Raw genomic sequence first — 18,166 nt, forward strand, 5'->3', positions numbered from 1 at the left:
ATGGAACGACAACTTACTGGAGGCACAAAGAAAAACAGAGTCATGTCTATATAGAGAGAAGAAGAAGAAGTAGTAACGCTTAAATTTCTAATAAAACGTAATCTAACTCAACTTAATCTTGGCATCTGCAGTCAGATTTTATAGATGCGCTAGATGTTTTGCGCTTAGTTTTTTTTAGTTACATAATATTCTCACATTTCTCAGAATACGGTTCGTATATTTTAATAATTCCATTGTTTCATTTGAAATATAACATAAAACTAACTTTAATTTGTATTTTTATTGCCTGCTACGCTGCGTCACTGAAGGACTAGTCAAGTAAGAGCTATTTTGCTTATGTAATAAATTGTATACAGCTCAAAATGTATTAATAATAGATGATTACAATTTAGGAAAATCCGAGAAACAACTTAACAAGATTAACTACCAATGTGGACAATGCATGAAAAAGTTTTCAAGGCGGGATCACTTGCGAACTCACGAAAAAAATATCCACGGAGAATTCGCGGGACCATTTAAGTGTGTCATATGCTCGCAGATGTATAAAAACGCCGAGAGTTTAAGGAAACATATTGCCAAGTTTCATTTTTCAACAATCAATGAAACTATTCAAAGAATAGAGATTAACGCTTAACTTTTCCATGGTGTAGCTAGATCAGTTTTTACTGTAGTCAATAAATAAATAAATTCTAATCTTGAATATGTTGCCTGTGTGAGTCCATTTCAAATAGGTAAACGAAATAAGAATAAGACTTACTAACAATCTATTTAATCTACCACCAACGACCGGTTTCGCATACTACAATTTGCTATGCATCTTCAGGTCTTAAGGTACATGGTAAACTAAATGATGTCGGTACAAGAATTATTATTTCTTTTACCTAAATAAATTCTAATTTTGCTTCTAAAAATTAATAGGATCAATCATATTAATATATGTTGTGAGTTCATTACATCTAACAAATTGTGTTCATTAAAACACATACCAATCATCGTTAAGTAAAACCACAATGAAATAAAGAGTTCAAGTGTTTTGCGTCTTTTCTTCTTCTTTTGGTGCCTATTGGTTTCGAATATTGGTGATCATTTTTTCTATAAATATTTTATTAACTGTTGCTTTAAATAGATTAGTTGTTGTGGAGAACCATTTTCTCAGGTTTTTTAACCATGATATTCCCCAATTCTCCCAATTCCTCGCTTTCCGAATACTTTGCCTTGAAGGATTATTGTCAGTAATCTGTATTTAGTGCCGTTTTTCATTATGTGTCCGAGTTATTCTAACTTTCTCCTTTTAATCGTATACATCACTTCTCTTTCTTTCCCCATTCTTCGTAGTACAGTCTCGTTGGTTTTCTTGTCCGTCCATGATATCCTTAGGATTCTTCTGTATAGCCACATCTCGAAGGCTTCAAATTTTTTCTCCATCGCTTCGGTGAGTGTCCAGGATTCAACTCCGTAGTATAATATCGAGAAGATATAACATCATAGGAGCCTTACTTTTATATTCAGATTAAGGTTGTGGCTTTTAAAGAGTTTGACCATGTTTTTGAATCGCCTTCTCTATTCTACATTTTACTTCTTGTGAGAGATCCCATTGTTAGTTTACTATTATTCCAAGATAGGTAAACTGTTTTACTCGGTCCACTGGTGTGTATTCTTGATAAGCAGTTGGACGTCTGTAATTTTATTTTTACTGGTGACCATGAATTTAGTTTTTGATATGTTTACTTGTAGTCAAAATTTTTCACTTACTTCATTTACTTTGTTTATTAGTTGCTGTAAACTGTTTAAAACTGTCTGCAAAAATAACGGCGTCATCTGCATAGCGGATGTTGTTTAGGCGTTCTCCATTTAAAAGGATTCCATGTTCGCAATTTTCCAAGGCTTCGCTAAATATTTCCTCTGAATATAGGTTGAATAATATAGGTGAAAGTATACATCCTTGTCTAACGCCTCGCAGAATCTGGATCGCTTCCGTCGGTTCATCTCCAAGATTTGTTCTTATTGTGGCGGATTGGTTCCAGTATAAATTTTGTATTATACGCCGGTCTTTATCAACTATTTGGGTTTTTGTTAGAACATCCATCATTTTTCTCTGCATCTTTGAAATAATACCTGTAGACCAAACAGTGCATCTCTCGTACCTACGCCTTTCATGGATCCAAAGTGTGTGTCTAGTATTCTCTCTTCGCATAGCTTGTATATTCTGCGATGTATAATTTTAAGAAAAAGTTTTAGTGTATGGCTGATTAGACTTATTAGCCTATATTCTCCACACTTTTTCGCTCCCTTTTTCTTTGGTAACGTAACAAATTCTGAAACTAGTCAATATTTTGGAATATTGCCTGTGTCCTAGATATTATGGAAGATTTTACATAGTAAAATTCTTAAAGATTCATCATCAAAAAGTTTGCTGCTTTTATTAACATCATAATATCTCACGGTTATGTCCTATTTGATTACCATTTCTCTTCACTGGCTTTGCTACCTTCTTTTCGCTAAAAGTTACCTTTCTTTAATTTCGTTCTGTTCCTGACTTTGTCATTCTTTCTTTTTTTTATTTTTGGTTCGTCGTCTACATCTCTTTTAAATTGGTCGTTTTATCTCATAAAACCTTTCCGCACTGTGCCTCAAAGTTAACCCCTATTCCTACTCCTTCATGTGTTTTGACATGTGTAACAAGTGAAGTGTGCGAAGTAATAAATCTTCTAATTTGGTCCATTTCGTTTTGGGTTGGCTCCGATGTCCGGTCAGCTGGATCTGAACGATCTTTACTGATAAAACAACTCTCTTAAAAGCACCAACTTACACACACAAACACACAAGGTTAGTAAATCCCTGCTCTTAGTGACATGAGATTTCCCGGAGGAATGGCCGAACTCTCATGTACGTCCCATCGGAGACGTATACTCCCTGGCCCTCTAAGCTATCCAACCACCACGCCCCAATTGTGTCACATAACGTTATTGATGCTTACTAGTATTAAGAGCGTAGGCGCAAAATTTCGGGCCAATGCTTTTTAAATGCATTCATTTTTTTCGAATCCTGAGAAAACTAATAAGTATTTTTGAAAATTTAAACGCAGAATGAAAGATCACATTATTACTGAGGGCCGAAAGTCCCTGAAAACTTCTATAATATTTATTTTAATAAGTTACAGGGGTGAAAAAGAAGAGAAAATTTAGTGTAATTTTTAATTTCAAATATCTCATTCAAAAAAACTTTTTGTTTATTCTAAGGGACTTTCGGCCCTCAGTAATAATGCAATCTTTCATTCTGCATTTAAATTTTTCAAAAATATTTATTAGTTTTCTCAGGATTCGAAAAAAATGAATGCATTTAAAAAGCATTGACCCGAAATTTTGCGCCTACGCTCTTAAGGCTGGCATAGTTTCCTTGGAAAATGGGGCATCCGGGAGATGGTTGTTGCTGTGAAGACGTTTAATTTCAGACGCAGCGTTAAGTGCTTTTCATCTTGTATTTTTGGCCTTACTGTCTTAAAACCTCATGATTTGCCTCTTTTCGGTGTGTGTGCTCGTCTAGCAAGCCAACCTTGATGACTTGATCGTTGACTCTCTGGTCAGGGTTGTGTACCGGTCGATCAGTTCTCCATTTAGCAAACCAAATTTTGCTTTTCTCGCCTCTATGCCTGAGGTCTTGCCACCGAGCCCGTCTCTGTCGGTTTGCTACATGGATGCTCAGAAATCGTGATTTGAAGTCCTAGTCTAGAAAAGGAAACACATTGTAAAAGAATCTTATTAGTTAATGATTTAGTGTTTAAATAATGGGATTAGACATGCATTCCCAGGTGTGTATATATAGAGCCCTTACATGCCTCATGCATATTTTTTGGAATTTTTTTTTGTATTATAAGATATTTTATGATCTGCATTCATGTACATTACCAGTTCAGCCCTATTTGGTACTTCTACTATTTGACTATCTCATGTTGTTCTTTTTTCTTGTCCTTAGTGTGTAAATTGTTACCCTATCATATGATGTTTGAGTCCCTTATGCTTTGTTACTAAGCTCTCGTCATAGTTGTCCCTGTAAATAAATCTTCCTGACACGTAGTTAGGGATGTTAACCGCTTGATTTATTATACAATTTTAGGCTATTTGTAATTGTATCTTCTTAATGTTGGTCTTGCAAAACCTTCTGAATGACTTGTGAACAACTAATAAATGAATTTGTAATTTAATAAACAATTTCATCAGTGGTTGAATTGGTCCTATTTTTGAATCTTTTATAATAGAATATGGAGTAATAAGTTTGGAATATTACGATACATATTTTGTGTATTATCTGTGGAAAAAACTGATCTAACTTTGCACTGGACCTCTCGGAAAATATATTTTAAATTAATTTTAAAACTCATTAACTGGCCATTTACGATCATTCTAATTGGCCTATTACTTTGCCAACATCGGGATTTGGACGAAGCAACCAAGCATATTAAGTAGGGTAATATGATCGAGAATATCTTTTATCGCCTCAATTAGTGAATGGGAAAATATGGAACACTATCTATAGTTTTACTCGAGAATACCTTCTACCCTAATCATAAGACAAATAATAGAAAAATCTAGGGAATTCAATATCCCACTATATATTTGTTTTATAGATTATCGTAAAGCATTCGACAGGGTCAAATGGTCAAATGGTGGCAAAACACTTGTGGCAGATACTAAAAGAAGTAGGCGTACCACAACACTTAATTTCACTTATAACTGAACTATACGAACACACTGCTGGAACAGTTAAAGTGACACACTCAAACGAATTCCATCCAGACAAGGATGTATACTGTCGCCCCAATTATTTAACATATATAGGCAGCATATTAAGTGCAATAAAGCAGAAAGCAAAGTTTGGATATCTGGGAATAGATATATCTAGTTAAGGAGATGTTGAAGAAGAAGTACGACAATAAAGCTTAAAAGCAAGTAAAGCGGCGGGATCTCTTAATGACACAATCTGAAAGAACAAACACCTAAGACAAAACACAAAAAGAAGAATATATAAAGCAGCAATTAGACCTATATTAACATTCACGGCGGAGACAAGACCTGACACATCTAAAACGAGACGACTGCTAGAAACAACAGAGATGAAAATACTCCGACGAATATCAGGGAAAAGTCTGTTGGATAGGGAGAGAAGCGAAAACATAAGAAGAGCATGCAATATAGAAGACATAAATGGATGGGTGGCAAAACGAAAACAGGAGGGGAACGAACACATTAGTAGAATAGCAGAGGATAGGATAGTACGAATAGTACGAGATAAGTCACCAAATGGACGAAGAAATATTGGCAGACCAAGAAAAAGATAGTGCGATAATTTAAACAATTTAGGAGGCTAATATTGAAGAAGAAACAGGCTTTAAAACCTACATACAAGAGGGAAGAAGAAGAAGAAGAAGGGCAACATATTATGAGAAGAGCGCTTAAAGGATGGGAAAAGGGCATCTCAATAAATGGTTGAAAAATAAACATTCTACGTTTTGCAAATGACACAGCCCTTTTTGCAAATAGTCAAGAAGAGTTAATTGATCTTATACAACTGGTTGAATAAGAAAGTCAAATATTTGGTCTGCGGTTAAACATATCAAAGGCAGAGATCATGATATTGGATATTCTACATAACAATCATCTACACCTACCCACAATTGAACGGCTTGAATATTTATATCTGAGATCATTGATCACAAACACAGAGTCACTACAGGAAGAAATAAAACGTAAATGTGATTTAGCAAAAGTCGCCGTAGGAAATTTTGCCAAAATATGGAAGGACTCTCAAATTCCACTGAACAAAATTTAGGTTGATCAATTGCTTAATATTCACAATACTGACGTACCTAAGAAAAATAGACGCCACTGAAATTTTCTGTTTGAGAAGAATGTTACAAATCTAGATCTACAAGATCACCATTAAGATGGATCAACCAAATTACAGGAATATGCAAGAAACCAATACATGAGTTAAAAGAAATGAATAGAAACATATATTTGGAGACGAACAATATACGACATGACGATGACCACTACACTCCCTCCGGGGGGTCAGGACTTAGGAGAGTTGATGATGATGTTGCATTGTTAGTTTTTGCATACCATCAAAAGTTTTTTGGCAACAACTTTGGAGATGTTTGTCGGTGAGTGAACGGTGAAAGGTAAAAGTAAGTTGACCAATACACTCCTATTCTGTTCATCCCCATCGAAAGTTGAACAACCGAAATAACGCTCAAATTATAAAATGTTACGAAAAAGGTTATACCAAACTTTATAGCGGAAACATCAGATGGCACTTGGCAAGTCAGTGTTGATAATAGATGACACCTCGTATGATGAAAATAAAAGAAATTTTACAATTGAGAAGTTTTTTAGCTTTTTAATACTCTTTGTTGTCTATGTTGTGATACGTCATGATTTCGTTCCGAAAATTGCCCTGTGAATGATATTGACTATACAAACATAAAAATAATAAGAAAGTATTTACTTATAATCTGTGAACTGTAGTTAGATGAACGGTTTCGAGGTCTACAATTTACAACTCATCTTCAGGTCATGAGGATATACATGTAACTAACAGCTAAAACAACGTTGCTCTTAAAACTATGCTAAGTTGTAGATTTGAAGATTGGTTTTGATCGGTTAAATTCTACATATCGGTATATTAGCCATTAACAAGCTATTACAAGTTACAGGTCCTGTTCTGAATGATCATAAATGGTTCGTTTTTAAGAGTATGTTATTACGGATGGACTGTTACCAAATTTTACCTTTTGTCTCGAGTTATATTCATATTATTAGTCTTTATTTGCCTAAATAATTATTTATACCAAAGTTTTCTTAATTTAGTGAATAACCCATTTTTTATATTATTCTTGATGTTAAGATAAATGTCTAGTTGATTTTATTTATAGTGAGTGACAAATTATTACAATCATCTAGTAAAATGAAACTTTTATTTGGATAAAGACTTATGTAAAGACTGAAGTATGTAAATTATATAAAATAGATATATGTGTATACTCCAGTCGTCAGAGACGAAAATGTCATTGAACCTCTAAAAATCATACGAACAAGCTGAATTTTGCCGAGAATATCAATTTTGAGACCCCAAAAAAAAAAGCTAAAATGTTTACCACTGTTACCCCCAGGCTTCCCCCTAAAATCCCCTCGCAGGGGGGTAAAAACGCAAAAAAAATCGATTTACACAGACTCTGTACACCGTAGAAAAAATGTTTCAAAAAAAAAATGTAGCTGAGATAATTTTAAACAAAAATGTTTATAAGCAATTTTTGTGTAGACTGAACTATTCTCAAAGAAACAACGTTTGAAGCGACCGCCGATTTTGCTGTCAGTTACGCGCGCGAAATCAAGGTTCAATAAAATTTGTATCAGCTCGACGGTAAAAATTCGATATCTTTTGATTCAAGTGACCTATCGACAAAAATCAAGATGCATTTTAAAGGTAAGGAGTTTAGCTTTTGTATGCAGTTTTTGTATTTTGCCGCAAATGAACATGGCGCGATTTTTGCCATTTTTTATTATTCTCACGAGATCACTACAATCTATCCCTTTCATTGACTGGCCACTACAAAGTTTTGATTGCTAGAGCCTAACCTTTAAAAGCTATAGCATGAAATTTTAGTTTTACGTTTTAACAACAAATGTGGGGCATTTGAAATATGCTTAAAAAACGTTGGATTTAAACTTCTACACAACAAACGATCTAAAACATTTAAAACTTTTTTTATTTTTCAATTACACTTGGACGTTTTTTAAAAGAACAAAACTACTGCAATAATCTACACTTAAAACAGTCTTCTTAAATACATTTTCCGTGACTTGTGATCGTTTGTAATGTAATTAATTAAATTCTGCATTTTTTATTCATATTTCAAATGCCTGATATTTGTTACCACAACTCAAAATTGAATTAGCTACAATCAGCTACAATATTTTAAGGAATTTATTAGAAAACTGGCTAGCATCAAGAGTTATTTATACAGACGCATCAAAGTCTTCTTTTGGCACTGGATGCGCTTTTTATATTCCTTCAAAAAGTATAGAAAACATGTTTACTCTGGATCATAATTTTTCAATTTTTGCTGCTGAAGCTATAGCAATTTATGAAGCATTAAAGTATTTTAAGAATTCCAATGATAACTCCGCAATAATTGCATCTGATTTTTTGTCGGTTCTTATAGCCATTGAGACTATATCTTTTCCTAACAAAAGCACAAATATTTACATCCTTCTAATCAAAAAAATTATTTTTGAATTACATCAGGAACAAAGAACAGTTAGATTTTTGTGGATTAAAGCTCACATAGGGCTTGAGCATAATGAGTATGTAGATATATTAGCTAAGAAAGCCATTGATTCTGGTGCCAAAACAGATTATAAGCTCTGCATCCCAGATTTATTTGTAACAATCAAGAACATTGTAAACAATCAGTGGAAACAAGAATATCATGAATACAGTCAACACTCTAAATCACAATATGCACTCATACAACCCTCAATCCCGAGTGAATTTTGGTTTAAAAATTACTCTGTTCCACGTAGATACATTACATCTATTATCAAAATGAAATCAGGACACGCATGTTATCCGGCTCATCTGGCAAAACTTAAAATTGTAAATTCGAATTTATGCGAAGTTTGTCAAAAATAAGCAGATTTAAACCACATTTTCTTTGAATGTACAAAATATATACAACAAACTGACGACTTAATAAAAAATTTAATCAAACATAAAATCCTTCCACCCTATAACATTTGTTACTTTTTGTCATTAAATAACAAAAATGTATATAACTACTTAACAGAATTTATTTCGAAAAGTAACCTCAATTTGTAAGTTCAGTCAAAAAAATAGTAACCTTTGTTTTATCCTATTTGTTTTAAACCTACTATCCGTGACCCTGTCCAGTTTGTGTTTTAATTTAATGTCTTGATGCGTCCCCAGACAAGAAGCGAGTAACCATGTTTGTTCCATGGATAACCAAATAACCAATAAATATATTGTGATAATTATTTTCTTTTCTTTCCTTTGGGAAGAACTTAAAAAAGTTGTGACCTCTAAAAATGAAAAGTTTACTGCAACATTTGGATCAAAAGATATCGAATTTTTACCGTCCAACTGATACAAATTTTATTGAACATTGATTTCGCGCGCCTAACTGGCATGCAAAATCGACAGTCGCTTCAAGCGTTTTTTCTAAGAGAACGGTTCATTCCACACAAAAAATGCTTAAAAACATTTTCGTTTAAAATTATCTCAGCTACATTTTTTATTTGAAACATTTTTTTCTACGGTGTACAGATTCTTGGTAAATCGATTTTTTCACGTTTTTACCCCCCTGCGAGGGGGTTTTAGGGGGAAGCCCCGGGGGTAAAAGTGGTAAACTTTTATGTATTTTTTTTTGGGATCCCAAAATTAATATTCTTTGCAAAATTCAGCTTGTTCCTATGATTTTTAGGGGTCAACTCTCTGATGACTGGACTAGTATACTAATAGTCGAAAATAATTGGATCTTTAAACTGAAACATGTAACATAACCGTTTAAGTTATTATCTTGACATAATTTCTATGCTTTATATTAAGATTTTTTCATCTACCAAAGATATAGCGTATTTGACCAATCCAATACCATCGGGATTTTTTGCGGCCTCTGAGTTTTTATTATCGCTTCAACGGTGGTTACGACTTTTATTTTCTGTAAATGATTGAGCTTCGTCATGTTTGCGAAATGTTGAAATGGCACCGGTCGTAGCTACAGACGTGCATAAAGGACAGAACAGGACGTAATCCACGTGAGCTTTTGACATGCGCATGTAATGGCATCGCAGACCTCTTATTACTCAATTTTGTACGGCTTGACGACTTGAAGCCGCCTGTTGCACTAAGAAGAACTGTCTGTAGGCTGGCAGTAACAACCGCTGCAGGAAACTCCACCGACGGGACTTTGGGATGTAGAAATACATCTAGTTATCAAGCTAGAATCTGGTTGGTTGTCCATTACAGACATCGAGAAAGAGCTCTTTATCTATCAGTCCTTTCGATATCTGGGCCTGGTGAGGTTTTCCATGTTGGGTAAACACACAAGGCAGCAGCAAGATGTGGGAAGCAAATAAAATTCTTATGTCTAGAGCAACATTTCAAATTTTGGATCGTTTATAAAAGCAAGACGTATACAATTAACCAAAGAAAAATACAATGTGGAGCTTGATATATACACTGTTTAGAGAACGAAAAAAGCATCCTGGAAGATATTTTGATTGTGTGAGAATGGACTTATCTACATTTTCCTTAATAGAGAAAGTACGGCTATTAGATTTTCAATCATTTTGTTTGTACTTGATGCCATCATACCACAAAGAATTGACAAATAACTCGTCAATTTCTCCAAATTTAAAAAACCGTTATCCGTTAAAAACAAATAAAATTTTCAACTCAATAACATTGCCGAAAATTAATCGTGTCGAACCTCGTCGCTACAATATTTTTATCCTTTTTATTGCTGTTTTACAAAGTTACATGATGACGATCCAATAAGCAATAATATTTTTATAATCCAATTATTATCTCTTTTTAAACAAAAAGTTCAATTTTACCAGATGACTAATAATTTTAGATTGTCGTAGAACTCTTTGTACCACAAACATATAATAATTTTATTGTTTATATAGTTATAGTTAACGATTGTATTTTGCTTTAAACTATTTTTTTTAAGAACTCTGATCGACTTTGTATGAATAGTTTAATGCTTCAAGGCAGTATACGTCCGAGGTTTTTTTTGACAATAATGGATTGAGCATAATACAAAGCTTATCATTTATCACCATATGTCATGTACTCTACTTGTGGCACATCATTTAATAAAATATCCCTCAATTGAGGTGTATGGCACTTAAATTGTAGTACTTATGCATTTTCCATTTCAATAACATCAATTGGTACCTCTTACAATTTTTGTTATACTAGTTTTTTGATATATTCAAAGTGTTACGTTTATGTTGGCAATGTTGACTGAAAACTGTGTTAAAGCTAACCTAAAAATGTATTTAAAACAATTCGGCATTCGTCCTAAGACCCCCATTTTTCACAATGTATGAATTGTGATCTTCATACATTAAGCGTAAATTGGCCCTTCTATCCGATAGACACCCCCTCACCTAACCTATCTCGAGTGCGTCTATTATAAGTTTTATCACTTCAAAAGTATTCAGTTCTGAAGAGGCTAATTCCGTGTTATAGAACCTTACGTGATCCTGTATACTGACGTATCTCACACAAATATTCCAATGCGAACGTTGCATGAAATCTTTTTAAGGCCATGCAAAAAGCACTACTACTTTTAGCATGGTCTTATAAAATTTTTCACTATTGTTCTATATTCTTCAGCAGCCTCTTCAAAATGATACCAGTAATTGAGAGAATTGTAGACATTTTCAGAACTCTTTCTATTCTCCATTGTCTCCATATTCTCAAAACATCTATACTTGAGGATTTTTTCGTTATATCTTCCAAGCAAATTGTTGTTGCTAGGCATTGCTTCATCAATAACGAGTTTTTGTCTAGTTAGTATGTTATCTTCTATAAACGTTGGTCTATTATATGCCACTGGTTAGTCTTTAGTAAAGCAGTGTCCCAGTATTTTTCTACAAGTGTACCGTCTCTATCAATGTAGGATAGCAACAATTTCGGCGTACTGTGTGGGGTTTTATGCAGTTTGAAGGAGTGTATGTGAATTGAGTTCTGTCCAATCACGGAGGTTCTTCAATCAATAGCACTTCCTATGTCTAGGTCCTTTGCAGTTCTTTATTTTTCCCTTTGTGATTAGTTTTGGGAGCTCATGTCTCTGGTGTCGAGCTATTAATGAATGTCCTAGATATACTAGTGTCATATTAATATTATGCCGAAATATGCACACATTTTGAAGACCTCTAGGTAGTTCATTGTACCGACTTTCATGATCCAAACCTCTACTCCATACAAGACAAGCTACAGGTAGCATTTGACAAATCTGACCATAGTGATTATTCTGAGTCTGTCGTCGGTGAACAAGGTATTCATCTAAAGAAAAAGTGACTCTTATCATTTCTATCTTTGTTCTTATTTGAGGCATACTTCCATTCATTTAAACCAAAAAATATTCTTAAACAACGTTATAGTGGATCTCTAATTTTCACTTTTTTTCAAACCATGTTCTAACACTTATTAATATTGGGGTTAGTCCGTTATTGCACTCATAGCCTCATTTCTAGGCTTCGCTCTAGTTTGTCTGTTGCTTAAGTAATTGAATTTTGTCATTGGTTCTATTGGCTTGTCCTAGATAGTTATGTTGGGATTTCGGACGCCGCTATAATTATGAAATTTCTTAACAGTTCATGGTCTAACATTTCAGTCTTGCCAATAAGTCACCCTGTTTAATTAATTGTGGGCATATACCCATAATATATACTTTTGCCAATGTAGAGAATTTTCAGGTTGAAATACTACACTGCACCAGAGATCTTGATCTAAATATACGCATGATAGAATGCTATATACCTACACAGTATCCTACTATGAAATTCCTACAGTCTAAAAATTGTTTGAACTGACCATGTTTTAAGAAGTATGAATAGAGATCGTGAACTTGTAAGAGATTATTAAAAAACGGAAAACATCTTATCTTGGACATATATTCCGACGCGAGAGATATAACTTCCTTCAACTAATAACAGAAGGAAACAAGGAAAACGCAGTCCTGACAGACTGCAAATGAGATGAGTGTGTAACATCAAGGAATGGACAGGACTAGACCTCCAAACCAAAATAAAAATGAATTTTCAGAATTCATCGCCAACCTTCATTAAAAACGACACCTAAAAAAAGAAGAATATTACACTACAAGGGGCACAAAATGATTTAACATCCGTTAAAAGCTACAACGTTACCCTGCGCTGCTTCTTTATACAGTTGTCCATATTCTGAAAGAATTTATACTGTGTGTTGTCATGTCTCCGCATAACCGGAAGTAATGCTTTACCCATAAATCCTATTTAAATATTTTAGTTGTTACTGTTTTGAAGCATTAATTATTCTAATATAAAGAATTTTGTTAAAAGTGTATTGATTCGCTATTGAATGTTACAGTGGCGTATTTACTTGTAGATACGTCAATTCTTGGTTTACCTTTAATAGAATTAAATTTTTAAATACTGATAGATATGTGCCTTACGTTTTGCCTTAGAATATACGGGGCCTTAATAAATTTGTGTGATATTCTTATATTTCATTTTAGTATTTTTATTTATAGAATCTTTTTTCAAATATGTAAACTGAACTTTATAATACTGTTTAATGTGAGTAAACGTGATTATACGAGAAATTACCTACCTTAAACGGTCTAAAAACAACTTAGATTAATGTAAAAATTTAATAGAAAAGGTGATCAACTTGCCGGAAAATAAGTTGCTACATACTAACACTCAGGGCTAGCTTATGGATCTGCGCGGCGCGATAGAGATGGTCGCCGATAGGTGATAGCGACGGTATTGCATTGTTATTTATTTTACAAAAATGGTTTAACCTATTTACAGCATACCACCTGTCCTCAAACAACGAATCTATGCAGGTTCATTCATTTTGATATTTTCTATAGCAGGTGACATCTGGTAGGGTGCATCTAAGTTTTTTTGAATCAATTCTTCTTCCATTGAGATAGTTCTGGAGTGAGGTCGAAAAACTTGGCTGAGATGATTAGCGAATGCTTGTACTTTATCTTCATCGGCCTTGGCCCAATCACCATCTTCATTTCTAATGGGACCGTCATGCTTAATCTGAAGTTTCTTAGAGAGTTTCCAAATAGAGTAATAGAGTATTTGTGTAATCAAACGAGTAGCCTTATTCAGTTGAGTTTTGTCCTCGGTAGATTTGGAACTGTTTTCTTAGTTTGCTCTTTCCGTTGATTAAGATTTTTATATGATGTGGATATGGTTCACAGTTATTACTCTGATTTAGATCTGGAGTTGCTCTCCAAGCTGCCTATTGAATGATTGATGTAAGGTGATGGGCTGCTTCCTCAATATTTTTATTTGTTTTAAGAGGAAGATTTAAATTAATTGCATTTTGAATATTAACTCTGAACAGACTTGACTTTGTTTTATGATTTGAAAACGTGGGGTATTTATTTGTATTATATACAGGTTCACATCAATAAATATGGGAGAATAATCCGAAGAAAGGTCAAAGGAAGGTTTAATATCTAAAAAGTTGTTACTTTATCCTTTTATGATAGCAAAATCGATGAGATCGGGTATTTTATTTCTATCTGTAGGCCAGTAGGTTGATTGTCCAGTACAAATTGGAGTCAAATTAATGTTGTTTAACTTTTAATAAGCTTTCTTCCGCGTGTTTTTAATAATCTTGTATCCCATCTTGTATGTTTTGCTTTAAAATTACGTGTTGCAATAAAGTGATGACCAAGCCCATTGAAATAATTAGAGAAATGTTCCTCTTCCTGGTTCTGGAATACTAAAATGGCTCTTGTTTGTCATATGAGCTTCAGAGATCATCATGATATCAGGATTATTTAACTTTATAAATGCCTTAATATCCTCACTATGGTTTGTGAGGCCGTTTGCGTTCCAATATCCAATTTTAATTTTATGGTTAAACATTAAGTTTTTTTAGCATCGTTATGAGAAGGTCGAACATTTTATCCATTGTCTCCATAAGTTTTGGGACCATTAATTCTAAATTGTTACTTGTTTCTGTTGTATTCAGTTTTTCCTATGCAGTATTTGAGACAGATGCGGTGGTATGATTTTGTCCCTCCACAGCGTTTGCATATGTAATAGATGGACGACGAGTATTTGGATGGACGATGGACTCTCAACTGGAAAACCGACATACAAGACACCCTAGACAGGATAAGAAAGAGGTTTAAACTCCTGGCAGCGTTGTCGCCTACGTTGTCGACGTCATCTAAAACATTATTGCACACCTACAAAACCTTTATAAGACCGCTAATAGAATACAAGGCATGCGTTTATGCATCACTTAACAGCTGCCAAATTAACACCATCATGGCCACTGAAACGAAAATCCTTAGTTTCTGCATGAGGAAGTACAGATACTATCCATAAGCACACATACATCAGGTAACCAATCTAACACCGATTAAGGACAGAATCCTATCCCTCAGCAGGAGGTATGTCCTTCGAACTACTGCAGGCTCGAACAACCGAGCCAAACAAATAATAAAGGCACCATGCAACCGCCGAGGGCAAATACTCACCAGGGTTCCTAAAAGAATTCCCTCCAGCAAAACTTCTACACAACACTAGAAACGAACTTTCTGATGAGTATTTTGATATATTAGAATCATTTCCCATCAAATATCGCAGCTAACAACTGCAAGCCAAAAACGCTGATTAAGAGCCGTTCCGAGTATGATTGGTAACCCCTTGAAGTGCCTCCCTTCGACTTGTTTAGTCTTCTTCGTCAAAAATTCTTCTTGTGCGCTTCATATCATATCGTCCATATCACACATGCCACCTTCTGAACCCCAGCTTTTTAGCAATCCACCTCTACATCTCCACAAGCATTCCTCATCACGTTTACCACACCCCCCTTGCTCCGAAAAAAAGGAGTACCTTTTCCTTGAAGAGGCAATAGCCTAAACAAGGCTAAAACATTGGATCGTTCGACGAGTATTTGAGGAACTTGCCGGGAAATGAGATTGTATTGTCTTCCTAACTTTGGAAATTGTTTCTTTTGGAGCTCTTTGTAGACCAAACAGCCTCTGTAGTTGGCAGGATGATTCACTTGACAATTTGTGACATTCGGATGACAAGTGATTGGCTGTGCATTTTACGCATCGGGACATTCTGTTGCAAGATTATTTGTGAGTGTGTCCAAAATAATGATACCAGTGGCATTGCGGAATTTCTCTTTTGGGATGTGGTGGTTCACCTTCAACTATTGAGTTAAGTAGTTTATTGACTTCAGATTTAGCCATACGGCTCACACTCCCTCTAAGGGGAAAATTCACTCATCCCAGATACCTACGGTATCAAAAGGATTGAGCTCTGATGGGACTCTTTCCATGTTATCAAGTCCTAGGTGACTTGGTACGTCTGTGTATATCCCAAAAATTTTCGCACGCATCTGGACGTCGAAAGTAGCACAGCTTTCTGCATGATCTTATATAGATGTTCATTTAGACCCAGGTTTTTTATTGACTTTATAAATGTCTTTATTATTTGGATTAACAACCACGTTGCTACGTGGAAAAGTGGTAGTTGCTTTTTATCCTCTTTTCGTTTTATGTTGGAGATATTTTTGACTGAATGTCCTAGTTCTTCGAGTGCCTTTTTATTAATTATGTATTAAATTTGTATTACCTTTTAAATAAAACAAATTTGATAAAAATACTATGTACGCCCATTCGGAATGTCATTTATTTTGCTCCAAAAGCTTAAAAAATTTTAATACGATTTTAAGGGTAGTCTTTCCGGATACTTATTAATAGTAATACTAATTTTTGAATTTAAATATTAACAAGATTACTTTTGCAATGACCTTGAAAATAAACCTTTTATAAAAATGACCCTTACTTAAACCCCCCTTAAGTTTTTCCATTTGTCTTGTAAATTTTAATTTAAATATGGGCTATCAATATAGGTTTTAAATTTCATCAAAATCGGAACAAAACTAAAAAAGTTATTTAAGGTCAAAATGGGTTCCACCCATTACGTAAAAAACAATTTACGTTTTTTATGCAAAGTTCAAGAATGACTAAATAAGATTTATTTAGTAGAGCATGCCTTTTAAAAGTAGCTTTTACTTTTTCAGTCCTCTGTTTTCCCAGTGCATAGAATCTAAGGGATTCGTGGCTAACCATCTTATCAGCTCGATACGGTGACAACTGAAGTCTCCTACTTCAGTACATAAAGAGAAAACGTTGCCTTAAGAAAAGTTATTAAAGACATATCAATGCTATTTACTATTTTTAGAACATTTACACACAAAATATTTAAGTCACCACTTTCCAAGAACAAGGTTTAAATTAATAGACTTTGGCACTCACTGAAATACATGTTCTGTCGTGGAATTTCTTGTAATACAACCAAATGCACTTAATGGTCGAACCATTTTTTTACAATTATTCTAAAGCACAATACCAAATATTAAAATACCTATTACCTAATTATGATTTAAAAATACACTGGTATAAGTAAAAATGATTATTTTCCAGCCAGGAGATTATCTTACTTTAAACTTTAAAAAATTACTCTTACAAAATTCCATGTAAATATCACCGGGAAACAAAGTGAAATTTCAAACATTGTTTACATTTTTTGCTCCCTTATTTATTTCATCTAGCGTACAACACGTACTGAACTTTAAAAATTCGGCTTCACTTATTTTCTTCCAGTTCTACATCGAGTTTATTATTACTACATCTATGGATCTGCTAGTTGAGGTCTTTCATTTGACACATACCATGAATGCCGTGTGTATTTATTATAACCAATTGGGCTACTACTATCTGTAGAATAAGTTAAAACAAGATCCATATTTTATTTAACGTAATTAATCTAAAAGTTTTCATATTTTGAAAAAAGATTTGTTACCTGTTGCCATAATGCAAACTGAAACCAAATTTGTTAGACTGGTAATTTAGAAGATATAAATATTACTTTTGCTTCAATAATATATTTGCGATTTAGTTTAGGTTAGATTTAGCAATTGATTGTTTAGCAATTTGTTAGAGATGTTCATTTCTTATTCTTATCTCATTATAGGGATCATTGATATATTTTGATCACTAGAGAAATATCGTTTACGCTCTCTCGCTTTAATTTTATGGTTATCTATAGTTTTTAGGTTTAATATGACGTTTTGTCACGGGCATTAAGTTTTTTATGCATTGATATAACTTATATTGTTATATTACTCTTAATTTATATTAAATTATTTGTTAAATATACTATGTAAGTTACAATTATTATTTAGTAAAATATATACATTTACAATTGCACATTTGTTTTATTTTGCCAATTAAATCGTCTCCCTATAGAGTTTAATTTCACGCTTTGAACAAACTTTAGTAGATTTCCAGCAAAAAAATGAGGCACACTTACAGGTGTTT

General features: G+C 33.8%; 1 protein-coding gene across 2 annotated transcripts in view; it reads left to right on the top strand.

Moving 5' to 3' along the window:
• The window catches only part of LOC140445379 (uncharacterized), a 51,327-nt gene that overhangs the window by 17,197 nt on the left and 15,964 nt on the right, over nucleotides 1-18,166 (top strand). The window contains exon 5 of one of the 2 annotated variants that reach the window (XM_072537357.1): nucleotides 393-18,053. The exons of the other annotated variant lie outside the window; for it this stretch is intronic. Coding sequence (XP_072393458.1) covers nucleotides 393-634 — 242 coding nt within the window. The 3' untranslated portion in view covers nucleotides 635-18,053. Of the gene's footprint in view, nucleotides 1-392; nucleotides 18,054-18,166 lie in introns of those variants that run through there. 2 annotated transcript variants of the gene reach the window in all.

Source organism: Diabrotica undecimpunctata, chromosome 7 (assembly GCF_040954645.1).
Source record: "Diabrotica undecimpunctata isolate CICGRU chromosome 7, icDiaUnde3, whole genome shotgun sequence".
NCBI classification, from domain to species: Eukaryota; Metazoa; Arthropoda; class Insecta; order Coleoptera; family Chrysomelidae; genus Diabrotica; species Diabrotica undecimpunctata.